The sequence below is a fragment of the Mustela lutreola genome, chromosome 12, assembly GCF_030435805.1.
Source record: "Mustela lutreola isolate mMusLut2 chromosome 12, mMusLut2.pri, whole genome shotgun sequence".
In the NCBI taxonomy this organism is placed as follows: Eukaryota; Metazoa; Chordata; class Mammalia; order Carnivora; family Mustelidae; genus Mustela; species Mustela lutreola.
In genome coordinates this window covers 2,735,264-2,761,911 of record NC_081301.1, presented here as the reverse complement: position 1 = coordinate 2,761,911, position 26,648 = coordinate 2,735,264, and the positions used below count along the sequence as shown (strand labels likewise).

At 65.8% G+C, this 26,648-nt stretch overlaps 1 protein-coding gene and 1 non-coding gene across 19 annotated transcripts; one reads left to right on the top strand and one right to left on the bottom strand.

The window, feature by feature from the left end:
• The first annotated feature begins 1,665 nt into the window (after positions 1–1,665).
• WDR5 (WD repeat domain 5) lies at positions 1,666–22,994 on the top strand. 18 transcript variants are annotated; one of them, XM_059141518.1, is made up of 16 exons: positions 2,794–3,546; positions 4,351–4,656; positions 5,372–5,455; positions 7,447–7,646; positions 8,278–8,386; positions 8,733–8,806; positions 9,181–9,270; positions 9,467–9,556; positions 9,719–9,802; positions 13,151–13,206; positions 16,293–16,339; positions 18,560–18,635; positions 19,432–19,465; positions 19,747–19,821; positions 20,286–20,373; positions 21,408–22,994. In XM_059141518.1, the coding sequence occupies exons 4-16, from the start codon at positions 7,566–7,568 to the stop codon at positions 21,506–21,508; spliced, it is 1,005 nt and encodes a 334-aa protein (XP_058997501.1). In that variant the 5' UTR covers positions 2,794–3,546; positions 4,351–4,656; positions 5,372–5,455; positions 7,447–7,565; the 3' UTR covers positions 21,509–22,994. The 18 variants fall into 18 exon arrangements, 16 of the variants coding, with proteins under 16 accessions (XP_058997507.1, XP_058997499.1, XP_058997509.1 ...); XR_009346292.1 differs by lacking the exon at positions 2,794–3,546 and having other exon boundaries at positions 4,120–4,656; positions 21,408–22,008; positions 22,090–22,994; XR_009346291.1 differs by lacking the exon at positions 2,794–3,546 and having other exon boundaries at positions 4,120–4,656; positions 21,408–22,254; positions 22,764–22,994.
• Positions 22,995–24,349: 1,355 nt separating this feature from the next.
• LOC131813405 (U6atac minor spliceosomal RNA) lies at positions 24,350–24,475 on the bottom strand. The gene has a single exon (XR_009346805.1). It is a non-coding gene; the product is annotated as a U6atac minor spliceosomal RNA (small nuclear RNA).
• Positions 24,476–26,648: the final 2,173 nt, after the last annotated feature.

Here is a 26,648-nt window from a genome sequence, read left to right as displayed (position 1 = left end):
GAGCAGCTGGGCACAGCCCTCGGACTTTGGCCCTCGGTGTTTCCCGGTGTCAGCTTTTCTATTTCAGGCCGCTGGCTTCTCCATTCGGGGATTCACAGCCAGACTGGGAACCCAGAAAGACGGGCGCTGGGGCCCTGGGGCCACCCTGTGGGCTTCCAGGCCCAGGTGAAGGCCTTACTCCAATGCTCCCGCCTCGTGACCCAGTTGGGGCCCCTGGATCTCATCCCACATTCACAGTCCTGAAGCCCCGGAGACAGTCCAAACATGCCGCCAGGGCTCTCTGCCGGAACGGGCTGGAAAGTGCTCGTTGGGGCGACAAGCAGTAGCCAGTAGCTGTCAGCAGAGACGGAGCCCCAGCGGGAAAGCTGCCGGATTACAGGCACTCTGTGGAGGCAGAAGTCGCCCAGGGAAAGGGCTCTGTGGGTCGGTCTGGGGGTCTGGTGCAGGGTGTGCAGGGATGGACTGAGGCCAGAAGAGCAGGGTCCAGCCCCAGCTCCATCATTTCCTTGCAGGGTGGCCTGGGGCAAGGCAGGAGGCTCGTGGAACCCTCATTTTCCTCCTCCCTAAACATCAGAATAGCTTTTGAGCCCGCCTGGGAAGGCGCAAGACCAGACTGGAAGTCCTCCGTGGAGACAATGGCGAGGGCACACAGTAGGCGCTCAGGAGAACAGCTGCAGGGAGGGGGGTGGGGAGCGGCTGAGTAACTTGGACAAACGGAGACAGCTGGACGTGACAGGGCCACACAGGTGGAACGCTGGCAGCCGCACCGACGTTCCGGAGAAGGACCCAGTAAACCACTGGTGCCTAATACCCGCCCCCCACCCCACGCACAGCTCTGAAAACAGCTCTCCTTTCAGACCCCTGATTTCTGCGGGGCACGAGATGTCGCCGGAGCTGACTCCTCCCCGCTCTGCTGCGGGTCGGGACCCCTCTCCAAACGGGGGGCTTAGCCCCGGCCGCGGTGGGGAGGGAATCTGCAGACCGGAACAGGTGGGGCCCGGCCCTGGAAGTCGGAGCCGCATTCCAGGGATTCCGGCTCGGCGACCCGCCCAGCCTGGCCCGGGGGCCAGACCAGTCCTCCACACCCACCACCACCTGGAGGGGGCTCCCGGGAGCCCTCCCGGCCGGAGCGGCGTGGAAGCGGAGGGCAGACGGATGGGGCTGTGGGGACTTGGAAGCAACGGTCGATTAGACTGAAATCCAACAGGAAGGGAAAGCGAACACGCCAGGATTCGTTCCTTGGGACGGTGTTTCCTGCGTCCCTGCTGTGGGCCCCTCCCAGCAGGCTCTGCCGCCCTCGAGGGTTGTCCCCGCTCCCCCGAGCCCAGAGGGTGGGAGACGCTGACGAGGGGCCTAGGGCCGCGGTGCCAGTAGGGACAGAAAGGGGCAGACCACAGGGGCAGCCCTGGGCTGAGCCAGGGGCTCAGCCAGTGACTGGGGACGGTGCCAGCGACTGTCCCCCGGGACGGGGGGGCTTTCATTTCTAAAATGGGAGGACCAGGCCAACCGGGCTCTCTGTCCCCCTTGGGAGAGACACCAGGAAGGGAGCTGAGGAGGGGAGACGAGGCTGGGGTGCTCTGTCGCCGGTGGGAGGGGTGGGGAGTGAGTGAAGGGATGGGACAGGGGGAGGCGCACCCGGGGCAAAGGCTGAGGGAGGGAATTTGCCATTAGGACCGGTCCGACCTGCTCGCTCTGGACCTGGGAAAGAGACTGCGGAGGGGAAGGATGATAGCACAGCCAGGACGAGAAACGGTTTCCTGAATACTGGGGTTGGGAGTGGCCATTCTGACTCACGGTAGCTGAAGACCCACTGGGCCCCCGGGGATGCTGGGCAGAACATGTGTGCGGATGGACCGGGGGCAGGGGCAGGGAGAGAGCCCAAGGAGGGGAAATGGGCACCCAAGTCTCCCAAACCGGCTGCCCCCGGGGTCGTTATCGGGGAAGAGGAATGAACGTGGCCCCCACTGACCTGGGCTGGTGGGAGCCTTGGGGTCTCTGGGTAGCGTCAGCAGCTGGAATGGTGACCCAGCAGCAGAGGTGGGCCGTCTAGTGTGGAAGCTGGTGAAGGGTTCCTGGAAGCCCTGGGTCCTGGGCATCCCCTTGTCCCTCAACTTCCAGAACCCTCCCTCATCAATTGCCATCAGAATCCAAAGCTCTGGGCTTGGCATCAGAGGACTAGTGCTTTCCTGCCCCCCATACCCGGGAGCACACAGCGTTCCTGCTGCCTCCCCGTGGAGCCCTCCTGGGTTTGGCAGACTCCGCTCCCTTGCTGGGAAAAGGAGTAAAGGCCCCCCCTTCATAGCCTCGTTGTGACGGTGCGACAGAGAACACGTGAACACACGCAACACGCCGAGCAGAGAACGAGACCCCCGGTGCGCCCCCCTCCGCCTCTCAGTGCCACCTGCCGTGAGCGCCCTGCCGTGCCTGGTGGAGGGCCCCGGGCGGCGCGTGCGGAAGGTGCCCAGACAGGTCTGAGCTCTGCTTGATGAGACAGCCTTGAGAAACACTGTCTTTATAAAAACTGCTCATGGAAACAGGTTCATTTACCAACTAGCTCCCGTTGGCCAAAGCACAGTTAATGTTCTGGAAAAAACGATCTCCAGAACGTTCTCCCCTCTCCGCAGTTTTCACCCTCTCTTCCATTTCTAACTGCGATTTTTCTGAGCCGAGCCGACCACAACTCGGAAGGGATATAAATGGATTTAAGACTTCGCCAATAAAGCCAATCACCTGCTTTTGCTAAATTGCTTTATCTGCTGTGTTCTCGGGTTGTGCTGTTTCAGGGATGGCCGCCAGGATGGGTTGCAACAGCACTTAACGGGGCTTCCTCATTTTCACAGGAAGGATCGGTCTCCTGGGGAGAGAGGAGGGGAACCGGGTCTGAGTTCTGAGTTCTGGGTACCAAACCTTACCCAGCTCTGCCGGGAGGGTTGGAGGTATTTTTGATTTGGGGCCGGGACCTGGGGCGCACAGATCAGGGGTGTTGCTAGGCTAGAAGGGGGAGTCTGGTAAACTCCGCCAGCACACGCTGGATTTGGACTTGAGAGCAATGGGGAGCTGGCTCTGAGTGCTATCGGGGCGGGGGAGGTGACAGATCCAGCACTGGGGGTTTTATTCTGACTGAGCTTCCGGAAGGTTCGGAAAAGACCCCTTGGGAGACAAAACCTGGGGCCAGGATGGAGAGAAATGGATGGCTGAGCCCCCCAGGCGTTGATGGAGGGGAGACACGATGGGCTCCGACGCTGGCCCAGGTGGCCAGGAGGAGGGCAGTGTCCTTCATCCCGCGCTGGTTCCGTTAACCGCCGTAACAAAGGCGGCCCGGGGTGGCGAGGCTCCGAGGCACGGAGATCCACGCGGAGCTGGGCCAGGGCCAGGGCCAGAGAGCGGGCCCGGCGTCCTCCTCGGGCTCCCCTCAGCTCCCGTGTCCGAGTCCGGGACAACCGCGCGCCCTGCTACCCGAGCATTGCCCGTCGAGGGCGTCCTTCCGTGCGCGGGGCTCCTGGGGCGCCTTCGGGGTCCCGTCTTGCCCTGGAGATGGTTCCGCAGGTCGGGTCGCAGCCGCGGAGTGGGCGGACCGGGACCACAGCCGGACCGGGTGTGCGTGGCGGCCGAGAACGCGCGGGACCCCAGATCCCCGTTCGGCCGAGCCCTCCCCTCTGGGCCGCCCCTTCCTCATCTGGACTGGCGGGGACACACGTCAGCGACCTGCCTGGCCGACCGCAGAGCGCCGCACTGGGTGACCACAGAGCGGCGGGTCCCAGACCAGGCTCTCTGCGGAGCGGGGGGGGGAGTCGGCCCTGCGGGGGGGAGAGTCAGGGCGGGAGAGTCGGCCCTGCGGGGGGGGGGAGTCGGCCCTGCGGGGGGGAGAGTCAGGGCGGGAGAGTCGGCCCTGCGGGGGGGGGGGGGGAGTCGGCCCTGCGGGGGGGAGAGTCAGGGCGGGAGAGTCGGCCCTGCGGGGGGGGGGAGTCGGCCCTGCGGGGGGGGAGTCGGCCCTGCGGGGGGGGGAGTCGGCCCTGCGGGGGGGGAGTCGGCCCTGCGGGGGCCGCACAAGCCTGCGGCTCAGGGTCCCCCCTTCCGGGAGAGGAGCGCCCCGGGTCCCTGCCGGCCGAGGTGCCAGGCCTGCGTGGGGGTCGAGCCCGCGCGGACCGCCGCCGGCAGCTGCGTGCGCCCGGGGAAGGGGAGCGGCGGCCCCGGAGCGAGGGTCCCACAGGAGCGCCAGGGACCTGCCGCCCGTCGACTCCCAGGGGCGAGCCCGGCTGCTTCCTGGAGCGCCGCTGCCGGCCGAGCTGGGCGGGGAGCTTTCGAGGGGCGCCCGGCCCTTCCCCGAGGTGTCAATACTTCCGTTTTTAGAAAGTGCGCGAGACGGACCGACGCCCGCCGACGCAGAGGTTACCGCTCCGCAGGGGAAAGCGCGCTCCGCAAGCCGTCCCTTTAAGGCGTTGGGCCCGCCCGAGGCTTTCTGCCCCTCGCCGCTCCCCGTAGTGCCCCTCCGAGAGGCTGGCTTTGTGCGCTCGCCCCGCCCTGCCGCCGCCCCGCCTCTCGCGCACGCGCACTGCCGGCGCCCCCCCGCGCCGCCTCGTCCAGCTCGGCCCGGCTCCCGCCCAGGCGGCGGCGACGCGACGCCCCGAGCGCCCGCCCCGCCGCCGCGGCCGGCAGGTAAGCGGGGCCGCCAGCCTGGGGACTGCACCCGGGGTGCGGGCGGGGGCCGACGCTGGCTGCCGCCCCCGGGCCGCCCCGTCGCCGCACGTGTTCCGGCGGGCCAGGCCCAGGTCCCGGCCCAGCGCCGCCAGGGCCCTCCCGGTGCAGGCGCCCCGCGCCCCCACCGCCTGCCTTCCGGGTGCCCCCTCTGCGCCCCTCGTCCGCGCCCGGCCGCGGCCCCGTCCCCGTACTCGGGTCCCGGGCCCCCTCCCCGAACATCCCCCCACGACCGCCCTGCGGGTCCCGGGGACCCCCCAGCGCCCACCCGTGCGGCCGCTCCCCCGCCGCCCCTCCCCCAGCGGCCAGCTGACAAGCCCTCAGCCCGGGGGCTGTGACTTCCCTCCGCAGCCCGCGCGCATCTCCCCCTTGCTCTCCGCTGCTGCTCCGAAGACCGACCCCAGACCCCGGCTGGCGCTGGCCTGGCGCGCGACCCGTCCGCTCTCCTCTCCTGCAGAAACGCCCCTACCCCGACCTGCTGCCCGCCCTCCGCCCAGCCCGCCAGGCCCCGTGTCTCCCCGAGAAGCGGGCTCCCCAGGTGCGAGGCGCCCTCACGCAGCGAGAGCCCCGGCTCCTGCCCTCGCGCCCGCTCCACCTCCAGTCTGGTGTGCCAGAGCCATTTTGGGGGATGGCAGAGTCGCTCCCTGCAGCCTTTTCATCCCGGCTTCCCTCCCAGGTCCGTTCACCAGGCCCTTCAGACACCCTGGCAGGTGCTGCGCCGGACGCTGCCTCTGAGGTTGGCCCGCCCCCCAGAAGGCAGGTAGGTAAGGTCGGGTAGAAGCTGGAGGCAGAACAGGTGGGGCGGCGGCATTGCCCCCTCTCTTGGTCTGGCCACCTGCGCGTCAGGTGACCTCACCTGGGGCCCAGTGTCTGGCGGTGGGCCAGGAGTCTGCATCTGAGAAGCAGTGCCCGGGAGCAGTCAGGTTTGGGAGGCTGGGGGGTGGGTGGTCAGACTCACCTGGGTGAGAGACCCGTGACTGCAGACGGGGGAGGTGGCATGTGGTCTGGAGGCCACACACACGTGTTCCCGCAGCACAGCTGCCTTCCCGGTCGTGGACTCCCCGCGGAGCCGGTGACCTGCTACCCCGACGCCTCCCCAGAGTGTTGATGGAAGATGCAAGGCTTTTTCCCCTCTTAAGTGGAAACGGGGCGGGGGGCGGGGTGCGTTGAGTCAAGAAATTGTCTTCTTTGCAATCCCCCTGATTTTTCACATGTTCGTGTTTTGATAGCCCAAGGGACCGCAGATTGGGTTTGAGCTGGGAGGGAGGGGTTTGACCCCTTCTCTGGGAGATTGTTGTGTTCCCAGGTCCTCACCTGAGGGCAGGGAGTCACAGCTCACCTCCCGGTGGGTCTCAGTTTTTGTGTTAAAAGGAGCAGGTCTGCCCCGTGGACCCAGGGAAGCCTCTTCTGTTCCCAGGGCCCTTCTCCCCCACCCCTCCCTCGGCTCCTCTGGTACCTTCTTCAGATGCTGGGTTTGGTGAAGTCTTTCCGGGCTGACCTCTTTGCTCCCTGCTTGTCCACCCCACCATGGGGAAGGCAGCTCGGGTTAGCTGCACGGCCAGGTTGCACGAGATTGAATCACCAAGCAGCTAGCACTTACTGGGCACCAGCTTCATGCCGGCAGGTCCAACCCTGGGTGCAATGATGCGACCTGCCCCTCCACCGCTCCAGTACTGGGGGCTCTGGGTGCAGCACCGTCCACCCTGGGGTGGGAGCCCTTGCTGCGGGTGGCCAGCCGGGGCCACATCTGTTGTGCTCTGCACGGCTGGGTCGTGTTGTCCTTTCTCTCCCCTCCCGTTGGATAAAGATTTCGGGACATGTTCTTTTTCGACGGCTTCCATTTTGCCTCGGTGCGACAGGGAGTCGCGCACGAGCTTTCCGTGTGGGGCACCACGCTAGCATTTACACCGCAAACTCATCCACTGAACGGCGCTGCGCTGCCGGGAATCGGATGGGAGCTGGATGGCCAGCGACGTCTGTGAACACGCCCTGCGGCTCCCCCGTTTCGGAGTCCCCAGGTGTGCTTCTAGGAGGCGCAGCCAGGTTCTGGAACCCTGGGCTCCCGCACCGCCGGCAGCTCCCCTTGTCACGCCTAAACCTAATTTAGCCGCGGTCTCCCCTCCTGCGGCGCGAGCTGGGCTTCGGGGCTCCGAAGCAGGCACGCTGGCCCCGGTTCTCACTTCCCGGCTGTGTCTTGCCATCGGCTCGCTGGGGACAGGGCGCCTTTTGAGCTGCGGGGGTTCTGGAGGCAGCCTTGTGTCTGTGCCTGGCGGCAGGGAAGGCCCCCCGGGGGGCCCAGACCACTGGGGTGTCTGTTTTCAAACATGGCGGCTAAGCACCGTGGCATCACTTGTGAGCGTTGGACGAGTTCCCAAATTTCTACACCCTGGAGCTCAGTCTCCTGCAGTTTGGGTTGGTTTGGCTTTTTTTTTCTTTTTTCTTTTTTTTTTCGACATTTCAAGGGCCCTTTGAAGGAAATTGCGTTTTGTTTGCCTCGACGGTGCTACATTCTCCAGCCGAGGATAACAGTAGGGAGCACGTTGAAGGTGGGGCCAGGGATTCTGTGAACAAGAGGGGCCCGGGCCTGCTGTCTCAGCTGTGCGGAGGGTGAGGGCGAGTTGGGCCCACGGAGGGAGAGGCTCCTCGTTTGCAGCGGCGTGTCTGCTGCAGGGCCCAGCAAGGTGGGCAGGGGTTTTTCATCCTTTTTTCTGGGAAGTAACTTGTAAAATTTGGTTTGTTTATTGGCCTCAGCCCCCCGCTGTAGGTTTCGTTAGCAGACAGTTCTTTGCACTCGGGAACCTTCGGTGGAGCTGTGAACTCCGCTTCCCTCGCCTCCCCGCCCGTCCCCCTGCCCGGTGGGCTTTAGAGCCATGGCAACGGAGGAGAAGAAGCCAGAGACGGAGGCCGCCAGAGCACAGCCCACCCCTTCCTCCTCGGCCACGCAGAGCAAGGCACGTCCCTGAGGGCTGTGGGAGAACCGCGGGGGGTGCCCAGGCTGCACACTCCCCGGAGAGGCTGCTTCTCAGACTCTGCGTTTTCAGTCATCGACCGCACGCCTAACCAGTGCCTGTTCACGTGCCGAGGCCCAGGCCTGTCCCCTGTGGAGGGGCTTTATCTCCAACAAAGGTCCCTGGTCCTGATTGTGAGATCCTCTGTGGGACCCAGAGAGCCTCCCGTGAAGCCCCCTCCCTGGTCCCACAGGTCTGGTGCCCAGGCAGGTTTGCCAACCCCCTTGGTGGACACCAGGCCGCACACACAGGACTCTGAAGGAGGCTGTGACCTTCAGGCTGTGCTTGCTGCACGTGGTGCCGTAGACGGGGCTTCCGGTCGTGTTGGGGGTGGTGAGGCCTTGAGGGGCCTCCGTGCTGAGCCCCTGTTGGAGCAGGGGCCCTGAGGAGGGGCTGCAGGAGGAGCAGGGCTGTGGAGGGGGGATAGCCCCGATGTAAACCCGTCCAGCTTGGACGGCAACTTCAGAGAGCATAGCTGGCGCTTGGAGTGTGCATTTGGGGCTCAGGAGGTGGGTCTGAGCCGGAAGCCAGCACCGTGGTTACTGCTCCATGACTGCCACTGTCTCTTCGACAGCCGACCCCCGTGAAACCCAACTATGCTCTCAAGTTCACCCTGGCTGGCCACACGAAAGCCGTGTCTTCCGTGAAATTCAGCCCGAACGGGGAGTGGCTGGCAAGTTCGTGTATGTATCACCAGGGTGTGAGCTCCTGTCAGAGGCCGCCTGAACTGCCCCTGGAAGCCGGGGACAGAGGGAGGACTCGCTTCCTAACACTGCCGCGGGGGCACTGCAGCCAGCTGTGTGCCCCTCGCCCTAACTGGGGACCTTTGCCACTCTGAACTGACGGGCCTGGGGGCGAGGGGAAGGGGTGGACGGCCTGTGCCTGAAGCGCTGGTGGTCCCCTGTGCGTGGAGCCTGCTCACAGGGGTTCCTGAGGGATTCACACTGTTCCCAGGGCTCTCAAGGGAATCCCCGATGTTGTACTCAGGATGACTGAAGCACCCAGTTCTTCTGTCTTCCTTTCTTTCAGCTGCTGATAAACTCATTAAAATTTGGGGAGCGTATGATGGAAAATTTGAGAAAACCATATCTGGTCACAAGCTGGTAGGTATGAGCCCTGCACGCTGAGGCTGGCCACGGGCCGCTGTAGGCCTCCCGGTGTGGGAGGGCAGGGCCCATCCCTGGGCTCTTCTGGTGGGGCTCTAACCTCCCCATCCCCGCCCCCAGCCCCCAGTTATTTGTTTGCTTCTTGTTTTTTAAGCAAATGTTTTTGACCTTCCCAGACAAGTTTCTGCCAGACTGCAGAGAGCACACTTCTCCTTGGGGGACCGTGTAGTGTCCGTCTGTGTGGTCTGGGTAGCTTGAGGGTCTGGATGGTGGAGCGATACGCTTCCGTGTCATTGGACGGACGATCTGCCCTTCGCTGGTTTGCCGTATCTGTCCCGTCGAGGTCGTAGCTCTGTGTTTTCGCTCCCCAGGGCATATCGGATGTGGCCTGGTCGTCAGATTCCAACCTCCTTGTTTCTGCCTCAGACGATAAAACCCTAAAGATCTGGGACGTGAGCTCGGTAAGCCTCTCCGGGTGCCGCTCCTGGCCGAGCCCGTGCTTGGACGAGGGGCACGTCGTGGGAGTCGGAGGGCAGTCTGGGGACCAGCTGGTCACGGGCGGCCCCGCTTGGGGGGAGATGTGCCTTCGGGCCCCTGTGGGCTCGGTGTTGAAATAACCACTGGGGAGTAACTTAGTCTGACAATACTTGGTTTTAGGGCAAGTGTCTGAAAACCCTGAAGGGCCACAGTAACTACGTCTTTTGCTGTAACTTCAACCCCCAGTCCAACCTCATTGTCTCGGGCTCCGTAAGTGCGGTGCCTCGGGGTGTGGGGGGCCGGGGGCCTGGGAGTTGAGCCTTGAGTCTTCTCTGCTGTGCTGGGGAGCGAAGGGGGCAGTGGTGGCAGGTCTTGGGTTCCAGAGGACCAGGCATCCCCCCGCACCCCCCCCACCTTTTCCTTTGTCTTCAGTTTGATGAGAGTGTGAGGATATGGGACGTGAAAACAGGGAAGTGCCTCAAGACTTTGCCTGCGCACTCGGACCCGGTGTCAGCGGTAAGTCCCAACGGGCCCTGCGTTCCGCGCGCAGGACCGGGTGATGGCCGGGGAGGGGGCACAGGGGACCCTGAGAGAGGCCTCCCGGTCCTGGACCCCTGAAAGCACAGGTGGGCGAGGGGCCCGTTGTGGTGTCCCCGAGCTGAGTCCTATGGCCCGGGTAGGACGGCCAGGCTTGGAAGAGGGCCAGGCATCGGGCAGTGCGGCCCCAGAGACGGGAGTCTGGAGTGGAGCGGGCTTTGGTCCTGGGGTGGCGGCGGAGGGGGTCGGGATGACCTAGCTGAGGCGGAGAGCCCAGGGAGGGTGACTCCACGCGTGCGCTGTGTGCACTCTGCGGCTTGCCTGGGGCACACGCCCGCCGTGTGTGCCACGAGCGTGCGGGGTTAGAGGACCCGTTGGATCGCAAACCTCACCGCTTAAGTGGCCAGGAGACTCCTCTCTGTCAGCAGAGAGCCTAGACTCGTTTCTTAGCCAAGTTTGCCTTTTTTTGGAAAGGGGAAGGAATCCTGTAAACAGCTTATTTTTACTGAGCAGATGGTCCTTTTCACTTTCCGAAATCGTGTAGGTGCGTGATTTTAAGCATTTTCAGCCTTGGAAGGGCTTTTTGGCCCAGCCGAGACCATTTGCAGAGCCGGATGTGTCGAGGACACCTATCGCACGCTGGTTGCCGCGGCCTCGAGGGGCCCTCGCCGCCCAGAATCCCCGCCCGCACTTAGGGCTCCGAGGAAGGCCGTGCGCTGTGGGGACGGGCCTGGTCCGCCTGGTGCTCTGCCCTCCGCGGGGGACTCCCAGTCCAAGGAGAGCATGGCAGCGGCGTGGGCTGGCTCCGGGAAGTGAGCCGGAGGAAGGCCGGGAGGCGCTGGCCTGCAAGTTGGGGGGTAGGGGGTGCGTTGCGGGTCGGACTCTTAGCCTGAGCAGTGGCAGGGTTTGTCCAGTGTTTGTCTCCTACGGAAGTGAAATGTCCTTTTAAGAAAGGCAAACAGGTGAAGCGAGGAGAGAGTGACTCCCGCACCCGCGCCGCTCAGCGCACTGCTAGTAGCCGGTCTCCCCTCCAAGGAGCCCTGGTTTTATGTGTCCTCCGCTGTCTGTCCTCTGAGTGGCGGGGCGCTCCACAGCTGCTGTGCGTCCCCGTGGGACGGTTTCTCGGGCACCCGTGGTGTCTGTCCCCGGGCTCCTGAGGCACACCTGGCTTTCCAGCAGGAAGGCTCACGGCTCGGACTCTGCTGGCGGCCCCATCCCCGCCCCTCCTCCTGCCCGGGTCTGGCCCCGTCCGCTCTTGTCCGGATTCCTGTCCACTTGCCTCATCCTGTGGCACTCGCCGCAGCCGCATGGCTTGTGGCTTTTCCTTGTCGTCACCCCGCTTCCTGCTTCGCTGCTTCCGCGGGAGCTCCCTTCTGCCCGCTGTTTGTCCCCACGGAGCTCCGAGTGTCTGTCATCCGAGTACGGACTCGGCGGCCCCGTTAGGGTCCGACTTCTTGCCTTTGTCGAGGCTTCGTAGTGCTTCCGTTCCGGGTGTGGGGGTGGGCCGGGAGGCCCCGTTGCTGTTTGCACCTGAGTGTCGCTGGCAGGGAGAAGCCAAGCCGCGAGGTCCCGTTGCGTTTGGGAACAAGGCAGAGCACAAGGTTGCCATGGTAGCTTCTGGGGACCCGTGTCCACTTGTCAGTGTCTGGTGCAGTGGGCCGTGATAGAGGGTTTTGCAAATCTGGAGAAGGGGACGAGCGTGGTCGGAGAGATGGCGGCGAGTTCGACGGTCGCCTCGAGGGGCTGGCGCGGGTGGTCGTGGGTAGGTAGCGGGCCTGCGAGCCCGTCCTGCCAAGACCACCAGTAGGGAGGGACGGACACGAAAGAGCCTCTCGAGTATGTCCTGGATTGCACGTGGGGCCCAGCAGTCCGGCCGGAGGCCGCCAGCCGGACGGCCGGTGGCACAGCCTGTGAAGTGCCAGGAGCCCGGATGGAGACGTGCTGGGGGTGTGAGGTGCTCTGGGCACTCAGCGCCTTCGACGGGTCCGTGAGATGGAAGGGAGTCAGGAGTGGCTCGTGGGTGACTTCAACACCGGCCACATGGTGGGTGGTACTGGAGAGACTTTGGGTTAAATAAAGCCAAGTTCATTCCACTTGTTAGCGTGGTGCCGTAGCTGCTAGAGAATCGTCCTTGTGGCGGATGGCGCCCCGGGAGTCTAGAGCCTGGCTTCTCTGTGTCTCCTGGCCCATGTCGCCTGCATCCGCCAAGAGTGCGGCCGCGGTGCGACTCAGGGCCCCGCGCTCAGTGCAGCCAGATCTCAGGTGCTCCTGGGCATGTGGCTTGGCCCCTGGGGACGTCCAGCAGAGTCTGGAAATAGCGTGGCCATCACAGCCACGGGCAGCTGGCATCTCGTGAGTTAGGTGCGCTTTGGCCACACGGGCAGCCCTGAGGCCAAGAGCCCCGAGCCCCGAGGAGAGACAGGGCCATCTGGGCAGTGGCGCTGGGGCGGACCAGCAGGCGGCCACGGCCCCACCCCCACCCCGTGCCCCTCGGTCTCACGTGGGAAATGAGCCGCGGGTGGCAGGGAGCAAGGCGGTGTCTGCGAGGTGCTGGTGGTCACGGAGAGGCTCGCCCTGGATGACGTGGGCCCGTCATCTGGGTCTCCGAGTAGAAGTGGTGGAAGTGGGCGGAGGACTCGCCTGGCATCGCGGCTCCTTCGCTCCCGCTGGGTCCCGGGAAAGCAGGGAAGACGCACAAAGACGGTTTAGCTGTGAGACCGGGGCTCGTCGGCCGCGGAGGTGTGTGTGGCGATGGGGCCGCGGGGGCTGGGCATTGAGGTGACGGAAGGTGCGGTCTGCGGGGGCCGGTCGCGCCGGGGGCCTTCTTCCGGTGGTTACCCAGCAAGTGACTTGTTCTCTCCTGGTTTTTCTTTATTTAACGTGAGGTCAGACGAGATGGTTTCGGCCAGGTCGCCCCGGTCAGACACCTCCGCGCCGCCAGTCAGCGCATGCCCGCCCGCACGGGCTCTCCAGGCCCGGCCTCTTCTCCCCGCGGCCTGGTCCCTTGGGCGCGTTTGTTCCGTTTCGAGAGCACGTTCTGTAGTACATGATTCTGCTTCTCAAGATGTGTTTGGACTCAGTTTTCCTCCTAAATTCAGTCCTCTGTCGTGAAACAAAGGGCCTGTTGCTTGAGACACCCAGTAAAAGTCACTCCGACGGTGTCGCTCGAGGGTCCGTCAGCATCGGCAGGAAGCCGCAGGCCCCGTCGCGTCCAGTGCTGGCGCGCGGGGCGTGTCTGTCGGGGGCGCCCGTGCGCGGGACGGCACTCGGGACGCAGTCTGCCTTGCCCACTTGGCAGTAAGTGTCTTCTCCCCGCTCTGTTCCTAGGTTCATTTTAATCGGGACGGATCCTTGATAGTGTCTAGTAGCTACGACGGGCTCTGGTAAGTGAGGACGTTCTCGTCCCTTCTCAGTGTGCGTTTGTTGAAGGGTGGTCTTCTGGCCTCTGGGGACAGCCACGAACACGGGGCAGGGGTCTGCTGTCGTGCGCTGCGGCAGGCGGACGGACGTGGGGCCGGAGGGGGCCGCTGGCGCAGGGAGGCCGGGGGCGCTCCGGCTCCAGAGTCCGCTCCTTGTGGGCGCGGGGGTGTGCGGGCTCCGGAGCGGCCTTGCGTCCCGCGGGGGATGTGGCGTGGAAATGCCACCACAGGGGGACACGGTTCCCCATGGAACGTCCAGTGTGGCCTGAGTGAATACCGCTGGTGCGGCTCGGGGCTCGTCAGCTGAGTGCTGAGGGCTCTGTCAGAGGCACGAGAGAAAGTGTCGAAGTCCGCGTCCGCCGACGTCGGCAGACACTGGGCCGGGGCCACGCGAGGAGGCTGGGCCTGCGGGGGGCCGCCTCCTGCCCATCCTGCGCGCTCCCCGGGAGGAGGCCGGTGGGCAGTGGCCAGCGGCTGCAGGATGCCCCGAGAAGAGCTTCCGATGACAAGGGAGAGCGAAAGCGCGGCTAGAATTCGTCCGTGTTTAGCAAACCGGAAAACGAGAAAGAGGAAACGGGGAACGGAAATCATCCGGTGAAAACGCCACAGAGGGGGCGGCTGCGCCGGGCGTCACGGTGGCAGCTGGACGCCCTCGCCGCAGGCTGTCACCTTGCCTGAGAAACCTCCTGCCTCTTGTTCTCCAGAAGCAGAGCAGAGGGATGGCGAGGGGTTGAAGCCGACGGGGCGAGCGGCGTCGGTGGGCAGAGGGCAGTTGGGTGCGAGTCACTGGGGCTTCCGGACGGAGCGTCCCCCGAGGGGAGAGACGCAGAGTGAGCCGCGCACAGCTGGCGGGAGGGGCCTGTGCGCTCCCGCCAGCACACGGGGCCTGGGGCCATGAGGGCCACGAGGCAGCAGGTGTCGCTCCTAGACGTCGGCTAGAGCGTGTCCGGGGCCCGGCGGACCCGAGCGACCCCATGGCTGTGTGTTGGCTGCGTTGGCAGCCTGTGCTGTGTCCCGCGAGCCTGAGTGATCTGGGGGTTGTCTGGACGGGCTCTGCAGACCTTCTAGAGAGGAGGGAGAGAGAGACCCGTGAGAAGGCTGTGTCCTTACTGAGGCCGGCCTGGTCTTTAAGGCTTAGGAGCTCTGGTAAGGAAGCGGGGAGGATGAGCAGGGCGGCGGCGGGGAGGAAGCGGGCAGCAGGGCACGTCTGGCGAGCTCCCGGTCGCTGCGGAAGGTCTGCGCGCGGCCTGTGAACTCCCACTGGAGCTGGGCCGGATCCCGCACACCTGATGCAGGGAAGCTGTTCCGGTGACCACAGAACAAGGAGGGGCCCTGACCGACGCACCCGGTGGGGCTGGTGTGACCCTCCGCCCCAAGCCCTGCAGCGAGTCTGGAAAGAGACCCACGCTTCGCTGGGGAATATGGGTGTTGGAATTCCAGAGGAGTCGTCCGCAGGCTGGGCCCAGCAGCGACCCCGGGGTTTCTCAAACACTGACAGGGTTGTCATGGTGTGATTGACATCCGGAAGTCTGTAATCTGGTGAATGGTGTCTGTGATGTGTCACCGGCAGAGTCCAGACAGGTGCTTGCGAGGACCTGGCAGCCACCCTGATGGAGATTCGAGTGGAGGACGCTGGTGGGGCAGACTGGTCACCTCGCCGTCACGCATTGAACCCGTGTCCAGTTAAATCGGGAGCACACCAGGCCCCTCTGCCCCTCATTTCATGGTGTTGGGAGCTCCTGGTTAACGGGATAGAGCTTTCTCTCTTCCAGAGGGTCTGTGTTTCGAGTTAGGAGCCGTGGACATGACGGTTGACCAGCACGGACTTTAGCCTCCCGGCCGCACCGTCCCCACTCGGCAGGAGGGGAGCCGAGGCAGCTGAGCTCGCTGGTGGTCCTCCCAGCGTGGGTGGGTGGGTGGCAGCCAGGATCTGTGCCGCACGCGGGCTCTGTGCCCCAGCTCCGAACCGCTGGGCCCTGCTGGTTACAAAGTGAGACTGAGGCGGACGGCCTTCCTTGGTCCCGGGCATGAGTGGTTCGCAGGGGAGCAGGGCAGCGGCAGGGAGGTGCGGGAACTCAGGATGCGCCTAGCGGGGGAGGGGACACGGACGTGGAGCAAGTGTGACTGGAGGACAGGAAGCAGTGAGCTGGGGCTTGTGGACACGTCCCTGGGGGGACCCGCCCCTGCCTGGCAGACGGGGCAGTTCCACAGAGGGGGCCCCCCACAGCCTTTCTGCAGTGAGAGGGTGCGGACTGCGGGCCTGGAGGGCACGCCGTGGAGCTGGTGCCGGGAGGGTGAGGAGGACTGGAGGCCGGGGGGGTTGCTGTGGCCTGGGCAGCAAATCCGAGGCTTGGGCCCTCCACCCAGCCCTGACGTGTGCTGCTGCAGGACACGACACAGTGCCCTGTGCCGGGGTCCCTCCCAGAAGAGGGGCGTGGTGGGGCAGGCAGAGCGCAGCCAGGGCCAACCCTGCGCCCACCCCCAGGCCCCCCGCGGTCAGGGAGTCAGCAGCGCAGAAGCGTCCCCCGTGGCCAGCGATGCGGGATTCCAGGCCAGGATGTCCCCTGGCCAGGGTACGCAGGTGCAGGGTCACCCTGTGAGCTGGTGTCCCCGCTGCTGGGCCTGTGGCGCAGACGGCCAGGCACTAATGCGCATCTGCTGCTGAAGCCATGTCCGTGTGGACGGAGGTCACCGACACGCCGGAACCGGCACGTCTGTCTTGGGCAGCAGCTCCTTGAATACATTCTCTTGCTCCTGAACTAGAGGGACGTCCAGAAAATCCATATGGTACTGTGGTTCTGTGGCAACAAGCTGGAGTGTTTGTGCCAGAAAGCAGGCGAGGCTCCCAGCGCTTCCTCCCTGCTCTCCGTTCCCATCACGGTGGCCAGGCCCCTGTGGGGGGCGTGAGGGCTGCTGCTGAAGGAGCAGCCGGGAGCCGAGACACGCCTCACCGGGCTTTCGTCTCCACGTCCATGTTCGCTGGGAGCCCACGTGCCTCGAGTGGCTCCTGTCTTGCTTTGTAAGAACTTGCTGCTGTTTTTGGGTTGCAGTCGGATCTGGGACACCGCCTCGGGCCAGTGCTTGAAGACTCTGATCGGTGAGTCCCCCCGGCATGGGCTCTCTGGTGGGGTGTCCCTCCCAGCGGCGGTCGCTGTCCCCTCCTCCGTCACGTGGGGTTTCTGGGCAGACGTGCACAGATGCAGACGTGCTGTCTGCGGTCAGCCTTTACTCGGGACTGCCCGGCCATGTCCTCAGCCCCATGAGCCCCTCAGACCCTCTGCCTGCACTTGGCGGACCCTTGGTGGGGGCGCTGCTTGCATCACTCCTTGAGCACACGTGACGAAGCCCCAGCCCTGAAGTGAACCCCGTCTGCTGGTGTGTCACGGACACTGGGGTCTCTGCAGACGGACGGGGGTCGGTCATGGAAAGGCAGGTGTTTGTGTGGCCAGAGGGTGGGTGCTGAGCCTGTGGAGGGCCCCGAACCCCTGAAAGCGATGGGGAGGCAGCCCTGGGTTTTGAGAATCCGCCTGGAGGGTCCCGCAGTTTCAGGTCAGGTGTGAAACAGGGTATCTGGTAGAGCTCTGGGTGGGCCGGGCCGGGGCGGGGGGCGGGGGGGCTACGCCCTGTCCAGGAGGTGGCGCCTCTGAGGCTCCGCAGCCTTCCCTTGGGCCTCGGGGACACATGTGGCTTTATACATTGGCTGGGGCCACCTGGGGCCGCCACAGCAAAGCACCCTAGCTTGGGCGACTTACCTAGGATTTATCCCTGCGTCCTGGACGCTGGCTTCTGAGACCCAGGCGTGGGCAGGCCTGGTTTCTCCCGCGGCCTCTGCTCGACTTCCCCGCCGTGCCTTCCCGTGGTCGTCTCGTGTGCGTGCAACCCCCGGCGTCCAGTTTTACTCTCTCGTACGGACGCTGCTCACACTGGAGCAGGGTCTCTGTAGCAGCCGCATTTTAACGGGGTCTGCCCCTTGCGAGGCCTTTGTCCATAAGGAGCTGAGCTGCTGGTGTTGGGGCTCCGACATGAGGAGTCGGGGAGGGGTGCTGTCAGCCCAGTGGTGGCCTTTGTGCGGTTTTTGCTTCATGAGTCCACACTTCTGGTGAAGTGACATATGCCGAGTCCGTGGCCTCTGTCCCCAGAGGCCCCCCCAGCCCCCGCGGGAGCTGCCCGCTGCTTGCTGTGTCCAGCGCCGTGGATGTTAACACGCATCTCGCGGCCTCCCACCTCGCAGCCGGGCAGGAAGCGGAGGCCTGGAGGGGCTCGTTAGCTCACTCCAGGCTGGCAGCCGGCAGGTACCGCACCAGGCCTCGACCCCCGCAGCGTCCCCGGGAGGGAGGCAGTGCGAAGCCGTGTTCCAGCCTGTTCGTAAAGTCAGGTCTAGGGGGTTAGAACTTCGCGGACCCTGCGACACTTTGGTCCTGGAGCTTGGGTTGGAAACACCAGCACTACCTCCCCTATCGGAGTTGGGGGCCTGCCTTCCTGGTGTGGCCTCTGTGCCCCGAGGAGGGCCCTCTGGCCTCACGCCTTCTCATGTGCCTTTGCAGTGTCTGGGACGTGTCAGAGGGAGCAGCGGCCCCCGGCGTGCGGTGGCCAGGTCCCTCGAGGTGGTAACGCGGCTGCCGCGCCCCTGCTGCGGCACCAGGGTGCACGGCCCTGGTTCTGTCCTTCTCACCTGGGGGGAAACGCGCTCCTCCCGATGTGAGGGTCACAGGGCTGTCACGCGACTGCACATGCTGGCCTCGCCCTGGGCAGCCCCTGGCGGTGGCTGTTAGCGAATTCCTGGGCTGCCCGGGGTGAGCTTTCAGACCTGGGTGTAGAAGCCAGGGTGCAGTGTCGTGCCAGCAGGGTTGTTTCTAGACGGACTTCGCAGACCTTTTGCTTTTTAATTAGGCAGCAGAGAACATCTGAGCTGCTTCACCCGAGTCCTTTTTTCCTCAGTGGTGATACTTTCTCAGTCCGGTGGGGCGTTTGCAGACCGTTTCACATGGGGAAACTGACCCCATGTTGGCGGAAGGCCAGGCACCCCGAGTTTGACTGGCCACAGGCCCTTTGTTCCTAAGCCCTCGTGGCAGAGGGGGTGGTCGGGCCCCCGTCAGGGACCCAAGAAACATCGAGGAGAACCGGCCGTGCCAGGGACGGGCGAAGGGAGGTGTGCTGGGCTCCTTGGGGACCCGTTCTAGGTGGCGGTGTGGGCACCGGTGGCAGCGTCCGCACTCGGATGGCCCCGTGTGGTGGTGGGAGGCTGTTCTCTCCGCCCCTCCCCTGCGCGCAGGCCCGGCGCTCCTCCCATCAGCCCGGCTCTGTGCTTCCCACGCAGATGACGACAACCCGCCTGTGTCCTTTGTGAAGTTCTCTCCCAACGGCAAGTACATCCTGGCCGCGACCTTGGACAAGTAAGTGCCACCGCCGCCCATGGGGTGGGGGGGACGTCACTCCTACCAGGGTCAACACTGGTAAACTGAGCGGTTTAAGTCCTGTGCGTGTGTTGGCCGCGCTTCCGGTGGGTGTAGGCTTCCGGGATGCAGGCACCCTGCTGGGGGCCCGGTCTCCAGGCGGAGGAAGGATTTGGGGTCCAGGTTTCTTGGTGGCCACCGTGTGGCCAGGGCAGCTCCTCCTGCCGGCCCCCCGTCTGCAGGAGTGGGGGCAGGGGCGGCCTCGGAGCAGCTCCAGCTCTGCCTGTGAGCCGCTGGGTTTCACCCCAGCAAACTCTGGTGCTGGTTTTGCCCCCTCTGGGCAGGCCTTCAGGCTTTGGCTGCCCCGTGTGCACTTCGGGGGTCTCTGGGGACCCGCACCTGGCCCCGAAGCGTGCCAGAGGGCCCCGCGGCTGGCGCTTGTCGGCGGCCTCAGGAAGAGCGAATTCCCGCCCAGGGAGAGGGGCTGGTTTGTGGCCGTGAGATCTGGTCTGGACGTTTCTGGAAGCTCCCCTCTCGCTCTCGTGGCGGGAGCGAGCCACCGGCTGATTCCCGGAGCGCCCAGCAGCCTCTTCGTAGCAGCAGAGCCGTGTGGGGTTCGCACACTGTGCTCGGACGCATCAGAGGACGTGCCCGCTGAGGGGCCCCCGCGCGTGCCAGGGGTGGGGCTCGGCCCTTGGCTTTGCTCCACACGTGTGCACGCGGGGGCGGGGGTGGGCGCACAGTGGGGGCGGGGACTCTCGGGATGCAGGTGACTCACCCCCTCTCTGCCTTCCAGCACGCTGAAGCTCTGGGACTACAGCAAAGGGAAGGTGAGTGCTGGGGCAGGGCCGAGCCGGGGTCCGAAGCAAGAGGGGCTCCCAGAGCTGCCCCCGTTGGGTCGGCGTGGGGCGTGTCTGTCAGAATGGGGAGTCTGCAGCTCGCTAGGCCGCCGGGGAAAGCTTCCGCCCCGTGGTGAGGCGCTGAGGGTGTGTGGGGTGCTCTCAGGGCCAAGGTTAGTCGGCTGTGAAATGCCTGCCCTCCAGACGCCCAGAATCGTCCACGGTGCAGGGAAACGGGGACCCCGTGGACATGACCGCCCCTGCCTTTGCAGTGCCTGAAGACGTACACTGGCCACAAGAACGAGAAATACTGCATTTTTGCCAATTTCTCAGTCACTGGAGGGAAGGTAGGTCTTCTGCGGGCTAAGGAGCTCCTCGCCCTCCAGCTGTCCCTTCTGAGCGGTGACCCCATCACAGGTTGGCTTGTGTGTCTGGGCCGTTCCTCTGTGCCCACAGCAGGGTGCCCGTCCCCGGGCTGCTCGTCTTCTCCCTGGCAGCGGCCGAGGGCGCAGCGTTGTCTCCGCGAGGCTCTGCTGCCCAGCCCGGGGCCCTATTCACGTGCTCGCCCAGCTGGGACGTGACTTGAGTGGGTGGTGGCGTTCGGCAGAACTGGACGTGACCTTGAGAGAGTGGCGATTCGAGGAAACGATTTCGGTCCCAGCGGGCTCTGATGGCTGAGCGCGGCCTCGCGGCAGTGCGGGGAGGGGGAGCGTCAGGGCGGGTGTGGGTGGGTGTGGACGTGCGGGGAGAGGGCCTCCTGCTCACGAGCCTGCTCTGACCGAGCCTTCCTCGTCCGTCTTCCTGTTCGCAGTGGATCGTGTCTGGTTCTGAGGACAACCTGGTGTACATCTGGAACCTGCAGACCAAGGAGATCGTACAGAAATTACAGGGCCACACAGGTGAGCGTGGGGCCCTGGGCCGGCCGCACACCCACGTCTACACAGCCAGGGTGCGTGGTCATGCCGTCTGCTTCTCGTCTTCCTCGGCCTCCTTGTGGCCCAGGGGATGCTCCTTGTTCCGGAGCGGCTGGCAGGTGGCTTTGTCCGAGCTCCTGTCTGGCCAGGGCCAGGTCCGGCTTTAACGTCTCTTCATGGCCATCTCCCTGGCCTCAAAGTCCATGTAGGCTCCGTGTGCGGACGTGGTCCGTGTGTGTCCCGCGTCGAGACCGGCGTGGGTCCGAGGACATCCACCGTGGGCTAGAGGCTCTGTTGTTCTCAGGGTTCTGACCCACTTCTCTGGGGGCCTGTGCTTCTGCACTAAGGGCCGCCTGTGTTGGCACCTCTGTCCCCTGGAGGCTGCCCCTACCCTGCCTACTCTTGGGGAGGCCGATCGTCGGGTCCTTTGAGTGCGCTGCTCCCTCCCTTACAGCCACCTCCACCCCCTGGGGACACAGCCTCGACCTACAGGTCAGACGCCACGTGGAGTAATCTGCTCACGTAAATAGCTCCGTGGAAGCAGCCCCGGCCTCGGTTGCTGCCAGCCCCCCACCACTTCGTAGCTGCTCGGGAGGTGGGGGCTTCCTGGTGGAGGCAGAGCCTGCCCTGGGGAGTGTGCCTGGGCCCAGCAGCGGGGGGGTGTGGCGGGAGCATGGGCTCTGGTCCCCGTGAGCGCGGCAGGTTGTCTACACTTCGAGACCCGTGCTGCTCTCTTAACCACTGGGGCCCGCTACGCTGGGTGCTGGGCCGGGCTCCCGAAGCAGGCCCTGCTGGTGCTCCTGCTGCCCCCCGTGCTCGCGGAGGCTGCCGCGTCGTGCACCTGCCACCTTCCCAGCACCGCGGCCGCCGCTGTGCTCCTGCTCCCTGGTGTGGGCACACGGTGCTGGCCCCGAGTGTGGGCGGTCATGGCGGGGGCCCTGGGGGCGGTGGGAGCGCGACCCTGGGGCGGCAGAGCAGGTCTGCAGCAGGTGCCGACGTGGCTGCGGTCTCGGTTGCAGACGTGGTGATCTCGACGGCGTGCCATCCGACGGAGAACATCATCGCCTCGGCGGCCCTGGAGAACGACAAGACCATCAAGCTGTGGAAGAGCGACTGCTAGACGCCGGGCGCTGTCGGCGCTGCGGGCGGTCAGGACGGTGGCCGGTGGCCCGGCGCCGTGTCTGGAAGGGCGCCCCTGCGTCTGGGCCTGGGGGTCGGGAGGGGCCCAGATTCGGCCGCCTCTGAGGACGGTGTGGCGGGGAGGGGGGTGCGGGGGGGTCTCCCACCAGAAGGTTCTCGAAGTTGCTGGTGGCATTTCCTGCCGATCCCGCTCTCACTGTCGGGGGAAGTTTCTAGTCCGTATTGTGTTCAAACAAGAGTCAACAAGAATTTTTAATTTTTTATTACAGAGAGTGAAGTTCACTTTATCATGAGTTGTGTTTTTTTCCAGTAAACGTTCTGTACCTTCTTCGGTATCTAACCCCCCAGTGCAAGCGCTGTGAGCCCCGCGGCCGGCCCCCTTGTCTGTTCATAGACGCCCCATGACGCGGTCCGCGGTCACTGGTTCCTGCTGTAGTCGTGCCCAGTGTGTTTCGGTCTTTCTGGAAAACGCAGAACACTGTAAGGTTATTTCCGTGTAAAAACCCTTTGTGTGTGGGAGTTCGTGGTCCCTGTGCCGACAGCCTGGCGTCGCGCTCGTAGCTCCCGCGTCCCCCGGCTGGCAGCCTTGGTAACAACGGGGCGTGTTGGCGCCGCCGTGCCGGCCTTCTCCCGCCAAGCCCCGGTGCCCTTGGACCGTTTTGAAAAAGTCTCCGAGGTGGCAGGAAGTTGAGGATGCCTGCGGGAAGGACTCGGCTCTCCCTGTAGGTCAATCGTGCATCGGGTCTGGGGACACCCTGGGGACATGCAGCTGGAGAGGAGCTAGCCACCCGGCCGTGTCCTGCCCAGCGCTGCTGCGGCCCAGTGTGGGCTGCGGAAGGCCCCGGTTCGGGCCCAGTGCCCATCTGGGGACCTGCAGGCTTGCTAGGGGCCTTGGGGCCGGCAGTTGGGTGCTGCCTGGTCGGGCATGTGTTGTGGGAATCTGCGGTGGTGTGGCTGCTGGTGACCGTGCTGGGATCGCCAGGCCTTGGGCCCAGTCTGTGGCCCAGCCCCCCTCTTCTGCCAGCACTTGGTGGCTGAGGCTCGGGCCCTGGCAGTGTGGGGTCTGCAGATGGAGCTGCGCCCGCCCTGCCTTTCCTGAGCCCTGCGTCCTGGGGCTGTCCTCGGCGGGCTTCGGGACCCGCTCCAGGAGCTGCTGCCCCAGGGAGGCCGAGCATTCCAGTAGAAGGCGTGGGGGACCCAGCCCCGCTTCCTTGTTTCCCCGGCCTCTCCCGCAGGTGGGCTGCTGCGTGCAGTGACAGACGGTCAGCGCGGGGGCCTGGGGGCTGCTTTGCCATGTGTTTTGTAGGAAGCCTGAAGGGGTTAGGCCCAGCCCTAGGAGCAGAGCGTGTGGACGCGAGCGCTGTGCCGTTGGATATAGTTTATTTTTTCTACGTTTGAATTCTCTGTTGTAGATTTGTGTACAAATACATTCTCTCTTTTAAAAATAAAAATTTTCCTGTCTTGTACTTTTGTCCAGTAAGACTTTCTCCCCTTCCCGAATGTTGAATGTGCGGCTGTTTCCGAGGTCGGGGGAGGGCAGGTCACCGCCTGGGAAAGCTGGGGTTTCTTGCTGAGAAAGTCACTGCTTGTGCTCATTGTTGACCGGGTCACACACAGGGAGGAGCGCAGAGCCCCGGTCCGCGACGGCCGGCGTTGGGGGACGGTCTTCCGTGTGGTCACCCCGAGGAGGAACCCCAGTGGGCACCGTTGGAAGCTCGCGCGCAGTCCTGCTGTCTCTGCCGGTCACTCCGAAGAGAGCGAGCGTGGACGCGGGCAGAGGGGAGACTCGCACGCAGGCGCCCACTGGGCGCAGGGCCCGCGGGGGCGCGCAGTCCGCACCCCGCGATCGTGGCTCGCGCGAGGCCGACCAGCGACCCGCGCAGGCGCCCCGGACAGCCGAGGTCAACGCGACTCCCAGCCCCGAGGTCGAGCGGCTCTGGGGCGCCCGCGGGCTCCGCTCAGCCAGTCCGCACCGGTCCGGCTCCACGGCGGGTCCCGTGTCCTGCCTCGCTGGAGGCCCCCGGCACGCCTCCGTCCTTCGGTCGGCACCGGACGCCCCGACGCCGCGCTCCTCCCGGCAGCTCCGTGTCCGCGGACGCGTGCACGTGCCCCCGCGACCCCGGGCACGCGCGGCCGCCCGGGCTCCGCGCGGGGGTCCACAGGGGCCTCGGCCGAGCTCCGGAACCCGCGGGCCGGGCCGGTTCCCTCCCGCGGCGCGGCCGGAAGCCCCGTGTCCCGCGGCTCCCGGGTCGGGGCTGCGGACCGGGGCGGCCCCGGGTCCCCGTCGGCGGGAACTGGGGGCCGCGGGTCGGCGGGTCCGGGACCCCGCACTGGGAGGGCCGGCGGGGACACGGCCCCGTGCGGCTGCCCCGGGGGTCCCTGCGGCCCGCGGTCCTGCTCCGAGCGGGCGGCGGCTGTGCGCCCCGGGCCCGGGCAGGGCCCGCAGGGGGAGGGCAGGCGCGGCCGCCGGACCCTGCCGGGGCGCAGGCGGGGCAGAGCGGGCAGCCGGGGCCGGGGGCTGCGTGCGCCCCGGGAGCACCCGCGCCCCGCCGACCCCCAGACGCACCGCGAAGGTCGTAGCTCCTGCCCCGGGACAGCGGCCGCCGGTGCTCGGCTGACCGGGCTCCCTGCGCGGCGGCTGCGGGGCGCCGGGTCGGGGACCCCCTCGTGCTCCCAGCAGGGCCTCGGGGTGGGGCCACGGGGGAAGCGCGGGGCGAGCAGGGGTCGCGGCGGACCCGGCCCCCCGCCGGCGGGCCCCGCGGGCTGAACCCCTCCCCCGCGGCTGGACCTCCCCCCCCCCCATCTCCTGCCGGCCCCGCCCCAAAAACGTTGGTTAGATGCCACGAAGTAGGTGGCAATGCCTTAACCGTATGCGTGTTGTCAGGCCCGAGGGCCCCTTCCATCCTTGTCAAGGGGAGTGCTAACCTTCTCTCCTTTCATACAACACACTGCCCGCCGCGGCGCGCGCGCCTTTTATACTGCCGGACCCGCGCCGCCTTTCGCTTGCGGCGACTGCGGTGGCCGCGGGGCTGGGCCTGCCGGCAGGAGGCACCCCTCCGGACACCGGCCCGCGGCGCGGAGGCGCCACGGTTCGCACACGATCGCCCCCATCCCCGCGGTTGTGACCGCGCGTGGAAAAACTCGCCATTCCCGGCCCTAATGTATTCATAAAACTAGCCAATCAGAGGCTGGGAGGAACACGCGGACGTCCCCAGCGTCCTCCAGGAAACGAGATTCCCCCGGAAACAAAACAGGACTCGCGCGCGCTTCCGGCAGCGACACGCCTCGCAGACGGTCGGGCGGAGGCGCGGAACTTCCTGCGGAAATGGCTGTGGTTTAGAGCGAATCAGAGGACGCGGAACGGAGACCAGCTCCACGGACTTCCGGACGCAGGCCAGCGCTTGGAACTGTGGGTTCTGGAGGCGGGGGCAGCGGCGGGAGGGAGCGGGCGAGCGGCCTGCGCATGCTCGGAGCCCTCTTTGCGCAGCTTAACGCGTGCTCCGTGGCCGCGTGTACCGTCCGGGGGCCGCGGGTTCGAGCCTCGGAGCGGGCGCTCTGCGCCCCGCGGGCCTCCTAGTCTCCGACCCGCCCTTTCCTCGGGGCTTGAAGATTCAAGCCCCGGTGCTCCCGGCCTCCCTGTCCCCAGGCCCCTGCCCCGCGGCTCGGGCGCGTACGCGTGCGGGGCGCGTGCGCACGTGTGCGGTCAGTGAACCCGCGTGCGCACGTGTGGGTGCAAATGTGGGGGTGCACGTGTGGGCAGCGACTGTGAGCACGTGTGCGGCGGGTGTGAGCACGTGTGCATTGCGTGTGCACGTGTGGGTGCACGCGTGCGCGGTGAGCGAGTGTGAGCACGTGTGCAGCAGGTGTGAGCACGTGTGCATTCCGTGTGCACGTGTGGGTGCACGCGTGCGCGGTGAGCGAGTGTGAGCACGTGTGCAGCGGGTGTGAGCACGTGTGCATTCCGTGTGCACGTGTGGGTGCACGCGTGCGCGGTGAGCGAGTGTGAACGCGCGTGCTCCCGTGTGCAGGTGTGCGCGCTCACTCCGCACGCAGGTGCCCCGGTGCGCCCACAGGCCTGCGTCTGTGCACGTGGGTGTGTCTCCGGCGCGGGCGCCCCCAGGCAGGCGCTGGCTCGGGGGCTGTGGGCGGGCCGGGGTGGCACGTCTCTGTGCTGCTCTGGACACCCCCGCACCCCTCCGGCTGCACCGGGAAGCTCAGAAAAGGTCTAATCGTTAGAAAAAGCGAAACATTGCTGGTTCAGGCAGTTCTTCGTTTCCCCGAGGCTCTCGGTCTGGAGCCCTGGCCCATAGCTGCGGAGTGGGGGGCAGTCCGCGGGAGAGGTGCGGGGGTGGGGTGCGGAGGTGGGGTGCGTGGGGTGGGGTGGGGCCCACCCTGCGGGCCAGAGGCCAGCGTCCCTGCACCTGCGGGCTGATGAGTTGGGGCGAGCCCCTTGTTACAGACGCAGACCCTGGAGGGTGGCTGGAAGGACCCTGCACTTTGGCAGCAGAGCAGGTGCGGGCAGAGGAGCTCGGTGACCAGGACCCTCAGCAGAGAGGCACCTCCTCAGGGTGCCTGGGTGAGCTGTGTGACCTGGCATGAGAAGGACCCTCCGGCTCCCTGACTCCCGAGCGCAGGAGGCCATCCGCACCCTGTTTCGTAGCTGAAGATATGGAGGCCAAAGGCTCTGGTTGGTTTGGGCCGGTCACCCTGAGTGTGAGCGAGAGGACGGCTGTGTCCGGCCCGTCTGCCTGTGTCCGTCGCTCGGCCACACAGTTGCTTCCGGACCCAGCTCTCGGCCTCCGCCCCACCAGCCGCTCAGCTCTGGACACACAGGAGCCTCCCCCCAAGGCAGCTGGGTCCCACTCCTGTCTCCTGCCCATCGCCAGGCCCCGTGGGGCCTCCTTCCCTCGGGTTTACAAGCTCCTGGTCCACGTAGGCTTAGAGCCAAGGGCTACTGGGCTCCTCACCCCCAGGTGGGGCCTCACACGCTTTAGTGTGAATCCGAACCACCTGGGGTAAAAATGCAGGTTCCTGGGACTACCTCCCTGGTCTGAATCAAAGGACTGGGCAGGCCCAGGAATCTGCATTCATCAGACACATCTGCTTCCCCAGACGAGCAG

What these genes read in the sequence shown, in the direction of transcription:
- WDR5 (XM_059141515.1), top strand. Translation starts at nt 3,214, where the DNA reads ATGGAGGGGAGACACGATGGGCTCCGACGCTGGCCCAGGTGGCCAGGA. An exon ending in ACCGCAGAGCGCCGCACTGG is followed by an intron (nt 3,737 to 4,350) that starts GTGACCACAGAG and finishes TTCCGTTTTTAG; the next exon opens with AAAGTGCGCGAGACGGACCG. An exon ending in CCCGCCGCCGCGGCCGGCAG is followed by an intron (nt 4,657 to 5,046) that starts GTAAGCGGGGCC and finishes TTCCCTCCGCAG; the next exon opens with CCCGCGCGCATCTCCCCCTT.